Source organism: Propithecus coquereli, unplaced genomic scaffold (assembly GCF_000956105.1).
Source record: "Propithecus coquereli isolate 6110/MARCELLA unplaced genomic scaffold, Pcoq_1.0 Scaffold299, whole genome shotgun sequence".
Classification (NCBI taxonomy): Eukaryota; Metazoa; Chordata; class Mammalia; order Primates; family Indriidae; genus Propithecus; species Propithecus coquereli.
The window spans coordinates 1,987,523-1,994,175 of record NW_012148607.1 but is presented as its reverse complement, the minus strand read 5'-3'; the positions used below and the strand labels follow the sequence as shown (position 1 = coordinate 1,994,175).

Sequence of the window (6,653 nt, the reverse complement as noted above, 5' to 3'; positions counted from 1 at the left end):
GTCTGCTTCCCTTAAGCAATCGTCTGGAAGGAATGAAAATGTGTTTCCTCAAGACGCCCAAGGTAGTCATGTACCAGGAAGTAGCTGCCGGACATAGAAAAAGTATATAATAAAGCGACTGGTAGAATTGTCTACTGCAGTCTTGTATGTCCTTGTGTGTGTGTGTCTGTGTGTTTCTTTTTGTGTCCATCCCCCGTTCTGCGCGACACATGGTCCTAAACAAGGACAGCATAGAGGGAGTAACTGATAGGGGCTTTTTAATTGCTTGGATGGTGGGAATGACTAAGGAGGAGAGACGTAGTTAAGGTACTCAAGCTGAGTGATCAGATGGATGTTATGGTATGAAAAAAAAATTGCAAATCAAGAGGAGCAGATTTATGAGATGAAGCTAGTAAGTATGAGAGGCCTACTAAAAATCCAGTTGGCAGCAGTAGACAGTATACTACTACTAATGTATGTAACAGGTACTAAATGAGTATCTGGTGAATGATTTAACAGGAAAAAATTTACTAAGTTGATTTATTCCTAAGGCTCTGTTGTGCAAGGTTTTTTCACTGATTCTAAATCATACCTTAGAAGGAGGTGGTGCAGGCTTAGGAACCAGGTTCTTATAGACACTTGGAACTATGGATGATGATTTGTTCCCATTAGCATGGTGAGATCCTGGTGAGGTGAATGCAGCAGAGAAGGCAGCAGCAGGATCCTCTTTGGATACTTTTTTGATAACTAGCATTTTGGAGGGTTGCTTGGCACTAGGTGGGTTTTCTGTGAAATAAAACAGTAAAGAGACAAAAGAATGTCAAGCCTGTTGTGTAACATGAAGTATATGTTTATACTTTGGCCTCACCTTCAACAAACAGCTGACAGTTGAGACAGGCCCAAGCATTTCTTGGAGTGCACTTAACAGGTACTGTCAAAAGTGAGACTACCAGGGAATTGCAGGAAAAAAGGCTGCATATGAAGCACTTGATACTAAATTCATAAATCAGCTGGAAAGCCCAAAGATGTTAGCAATTCTTTAAGAGCACAACATGTCTAATGTATAGTGTGGTCAGGCATGAACCAAACAAGAATATATTGAAGGGCAGCAGCTCCTGTCAGCATGGGAATGGAAAGACATGAGGTAATTAGGGAAAGGAGTCTGTCATGGGACCCTCTGAGGAAGCAAACTTGAGCAAAGCTATACACCATTAACAAAGAGAAAGGACGTTGGTACTTTAAGACGGGAGTCTGCCAACCTCCTCATTTGCTGGCGAATTTATAAACTTCTTTTTCCTTCTCCTCAGACCACTTGTCCTCATTCTTCTGACAAGACCTCGAGGACAAGTGCTGAGCTTTCAGTAACACGTATAGCACAAACGTGTATTGTGTGTACATATAAAACAATGTATCATAATCAAGTAAAGTTTCTCTCATGAATGCAAGGATGGGTCAACATAAAAGTTTCAATGAAATTTACATTAACAGGTTTAAAAAAAGAAGAACTCGGCCGGGTGCGGTGGCTCATGCCTGCAATCCTAGCTCTCTGGGAGGCCGAGGCAGGCGGATTGTTTGAGCTCAGGAGTTCAAAACCGGCCTGAGAAAGAGCGAGACCCCGTCTCTACTAAAAATAGAAAGAAATTAATTGGACAACTAAAAAAAATAGATAGAAAAAATTAGCCGGGCATGGTGGCACATGCCTGTAGTCCCAGCTACTCGGAAGGCTGAGGCAGGAGGATCGATTGAGCCCAGGAGTTTGAGGTTGCTGTGAGCTGGGCTGACGCCACGACACTCTAGCCCGGGCAACACAGTGAGACTCTGTCCTCAAAAAAAAAAAAAAAAAAACCTAATTGTATATAGGGGGCATGAGCATAACACTGCTGTCTAAACCCAAACTTTACAATCTGAGAACAAGGTGGGGGAAAAAAAGGCTTTTTAGTACAACTGCCCGTGGAACATCAAACAATACAAAGACACCCAGACTATACTACAGAGCCTCTGAATCAGAATCTTTAGGGGCAGGGCCTCAGAAGGTTATATATTGTCAACTAGTCAAGGTAAGAACCACTATAATAGAAGAACATGCACAAACCAAGCCACTAACTCACTGTATAAACAGACAAATCAGTGGCAGAATATGAAGGAACAATACATACATTCCTCTAGATGGAATAGTATAGGCAGGAGGCGCTCTTACGGATAAAAGCTGTGGCTGTTTTCTTGTTTTATTTTGGCATGTGCTCTTAGTCTCATTCTATCTACAGTTCTCAAGAGATACGCCTCTATTTATGCAGCATCTCTGATCTCTTTCAACTAACTGAGCATTAAAAATGTAGTTTTAAAACTTTTTAAAATCTCTCCCTCCCTTCTAAAAATAACCACTATCCTGACTTACGATGATCAGCACATTGCTTTTCTTTTACTATCGAAGTGTGTATAACTCAACGCTACAGTTTTACATCCAAGAAACATCTCGTAACTTTTAATTTACTAGTTTTTTAAAAAAAAACGCATACCTCTGTATTTCCTACAAACTGATAGTTGCTTCAAGAGGTTAAGTTCTAGAGGTTATAGTATAGGATCCTTTCTTTAAATTATGGCAAGGCAATGACTTGGTGGTTTTGTGTTCTACCGTTAAGAGACACATGACATTTGGTTGTGCATCTTTTTGTGATGTTGGCAGACACTGATACTCATAGCCTAAAACTGTTGACTCAACATAAGATGCAAAGCAATGATCTTCTAATTTTATAATTCCTTCTTTATAAGCTAGCATACTTCCCTAAAAAGGAACTTCCAGTCATCTATTATTTGGTGATTCAGTGATACAGCTCATAGGGAAAAGACAGGTTACATGCTTGTTCCTAAGATGAGGCAGTTAACATTGTGAACTCAAGGACCTCATCATATTTGATGTGATTCAAACGCTTGCAGTTATTATCTTTAATTGATGCATGAAACTGTCCCATGTTTTGGCCTATGGAACCCTCTTCAATTTGGTTTCTAAATCCTTTTGATACAATCCTAGTAGTCTTTAATTGCTTCTTTGTTATCTAGTATGAGAAAAATACTCCAAGCTTTTCTTATAAAAATCCTGTCCAGATACAGTATTTCAAGACCACAATGTGGCACTAGGGCTGCTCATCGCTATGATGTTGTTCCTTAGACAGAGCCTAGAAATATTTTTTCCCCTACTTCATAACCTCTTATTGATATTTCCAATTCAAACTGAGTACCTTGGGGTTTTAACTGAACATCTTTATTTCCTTTCATCTACACAGAATCCTGATTCTCAAGGACACAAAGGATAGAATAAATAATCCCATTCAATCACTTTATCCCATATTACACACCAGTTTCAGAATAGCAATAGTTATTTCACAAATTACTAAAATACTGTTTTGACAGGTTCTCCCTATCTTCCCACTAAATAGTTATACCATATCTAGATTGTAAGACCACATAGCTATTACACATTATACTCTCTTATTAACTCTCATTTAGTCTTAGTTCTACAATTAATCACGTATTTATTATTTAACACCATTCCTTTTGTTATGTTTCTGGTTAGTTTGTCAGAAGCTTGTTCTATAGTAGTTCTTAGGAAAAGTCTTGGGAACAATATTTTGAGTTCTTATACGTTGATGTTTGTCATGACCTTTATAACTGAAGATAAGCTTGACAGAGTATAAAATCTTTGGCTCACATTTTCTTTCCTTGAGTACTGTAATTATTATTTCATTTACTTCTGTTATAAATCTTTCCTGTTATAGTCTGGTTTTCTTTCTTTTAACAAGTGAATATGTCCAAAGGACACTTTCTTTTTTTTTTTTTGAGATCAGGTCTCACTCTGTCGCCTGGACTACAGTACAGCGGCATCATCATAGCTCACTGCAACCTCAAACTCCTGGGCTCAAGCGATCCTCCTGGCTCAGCCTCCTAAGTACCTAGGACTACAAGCACACGTGTCACCATGCCTGGCTGCATTTCTCTTTTATGTTCAAGCCTAGTATTTTATAAGACTACATCTTGGCTGTTCAAACTATTGCTGTCCTTTCAATTTATAAATTCAAATCTTATTGTATGTCACAAAAAGTTTCTTAAATTATAATTTTCAATATTTAAGCCATTCCTTTTTTTTTTTTTAATAGAAAAGGCAAATGAGCCATTTCCTTTGTTTTGGGTTTCTTTTGGGGGAGGATCCTATTACACATACACACTAGATCTTTTTTGCCTAACTTCTATGTCATTTTCCCTCACTTTTACCTTTTATCAATAGTTGTCCTTCAAATGAAATATGTTTTCCTTTCCTGTCTTCTAATTCTTGAAAAATGTTAGTGTTTACTCTTGTGTTCCTTCTTGTTTAGTCTTCATTTTTCTGAAATCTTTGATTACTACTTCTTTTTAGAGTTCTAGAACCATATTTTGAGTTTTTCTGGATTATGGGTTGTTTTTTTTTTTTTTTTACCATCTTCTTAATATCATTAAGATTTAACACAGTATGTTATAGTTCTTACCTGTTCTAGGGACATGTATACAGGTGTACTTTGCTTTGTCTGTTGAGATATTCATCTGCTCCTTATTCTTTTTCCTTATAAGGTAGAAAGTAATTTGACCTTTTGTTGTTGGTTTGTATGTGATATTTTTGGAAATGTGGCTCATTGTTTACACAGAGTGTTGAAAAATACAGCAGCTTACTTCTTTAACATCCTCATTGCTTTCCACCACCCTCCCCACCCAATCCCCACTTTTTTTGGAGATAGGGTCTCACTGTTGCTCAGGCTAGAGTGCAGTGGCATCATCACCAGCTCCACTGCAATCTCAAACTCCTAGACTTAGCAATCCTCCCACCTCAGCCTCTGGAGTAGCTTGGACTAGCCACTATATCCTAACTTTTTTTTTCTTTGGTAGAGATGGGGTGTTGCTACATTGACCAGGCTGGTCTCAAACTCCTGGGTTCAAGTGATCCTCTCATTTCAGTCTCCCCTCCAAAAATAAGCTGGGGCTCTGTAGTCAATTTACTGAGTTAAAAACTCCCCACTATCATTTTCTGTGTGACCCTGGGAAAGTTTTAATGTCGTTAAACCTTACTTTTCTCACCTGTAAAACGTGAATATTAATAATTCACTGATATAATCTATGTTGCTCATTTAGCACAATACCTAGTGTTTTTTTTTTTTCCCCCTCCTTTTTTTTTGTAGAGACAGGGTCTTGCTATGTTGCCCAGGTTGTTCTTGAACTCCTGGCCTCAAGCAATCCTCCTGTCTCGGCCTCCCAAAGTGCCAGGATTACAGGCATGAGCCGCCACGCCTGGCCTCCTTTTACCTCAACCTTCCTTTTGTCTCTGTCTCCTTGCAGCTCAATCTGCATTATATTTCCAACAGTTTGTTCTCAGTGAGAGGCTTTGTTCTGGAAGAGAATATTGGCTGCTTAGTATGAACAATGAGAGAACCCTGTGCTGGTTATTAATTTATTGCTTCTTGTTACAAAGTTATCCTTTCTGCCTTCTCTGTGTAAATGTATCTGGGCACTTTAAATTTTTTCCTCTGACAGCTGGCATGTTAACTTTTGTCGTTGGAGAGCAATGGAAAAAACTTTGCTTCCTGTTTCAGTGTGCTTACTCAGAAGGCTCCTGCAGCACCCAGTTCCTCAAAGCCAGGTTATGAAGTGCAAGTAAGCTCTGAGGCCAGCAGCTTCCCTCAGGACCCCATGCGAGTAGTTTTGTAGCAGAACGACACTTCTCATGAACAGCTTTCCAGCATGTTCCCCCTATAAGAAGCACCTCAGCAATTCAGTAAGCCATAGCCATTCAGTGAGCTACTTTCTAACAAGACATTGATCTTAGCCCTGGGTTGGTGGTTAGAGTATGGGTGACTTACCCTTGGGCATCCTTTACCTTAGCCCTAAGAGTAGTGGCTACTCTTTATATGTGCTATTTCTATATTCTTTAAGGTTCTCTTTGCTTATTATCGAATCTTTCATTACCCCAATCCTGCTATAGCTAGCAATTCTTTTTATTAACTTTCTCTATTCAAACTACTATGTGGTTTGAGCTCCTGACTGGTCCAGACACATCCTTCACATCTTATTCCAGAATGCCCGTATCTACCAGTTACTGCATTATGGAAAACCACTCCCAATTTATAGTCGCTCTTCTCAAATATGCCCTCCAATCCTTCCAGAAAATCTGTTGGCTCTGTTGGCATTCTTCAGACTGTCAGGTACCCTTGTTGCTTCCCTTCAACTCCCCCTGCATAAATGCTAATATTACACCCAGGCCTCTCAGATTTTGGTGGTTTGTCCCTATTGCCTTTAGTGCTTTGCTGGGAAATCTCACTTTGCTTTGACATAGATGGTATCTGTGGACTTTTCTGGTTCCTCAATTCTACTTACTTTGTCTTAAATTCATTTTGGTTTCATAAACATCATATATCTGTAGCCTGAAGGTAATCTTTTACAATATTTTAAATAATTTTATGCATGAAACAGTTTAGACTGTGACCCATTACATAAGTTCAAGTGTGAAATTTTCCAATTGTGGTTATGTTGGCACTCAAAAGTTAACATTTTACCACTGTTGCTTCATTATTCTCTCCAAGTATCTTTTTCCTAAACCATGTGAAAGTTACAGGACTCGATGCTATTTACCCTTAAATATTTCATTATATTATTTC

The 6,653-nt window shown here is 38.7% G+C and overlaps 1 protein-coding gene across 1 annotated transcript in view; it reads right to left on the bottom strand.

Moving 5' to 3' along the window:
* GPBP1L1 (GC-rich promoter binding protein 1-like 1) overlaps window positions 1-6,653 on the bottom strand; it is a 49,249-nt gene that overhangs the window by 13,929 nt on the left and 28,667 nt on the right. The window contains exon 6 of the mRNA XM_012648919.1: window positions 572-765. Coding sequence (XP_012504373.1) covers window positions 572-765 — 194 coding nt within the window. The remainder of the gene's footprint in view (window positions 1-571; window positions 766-6,653) is intronic.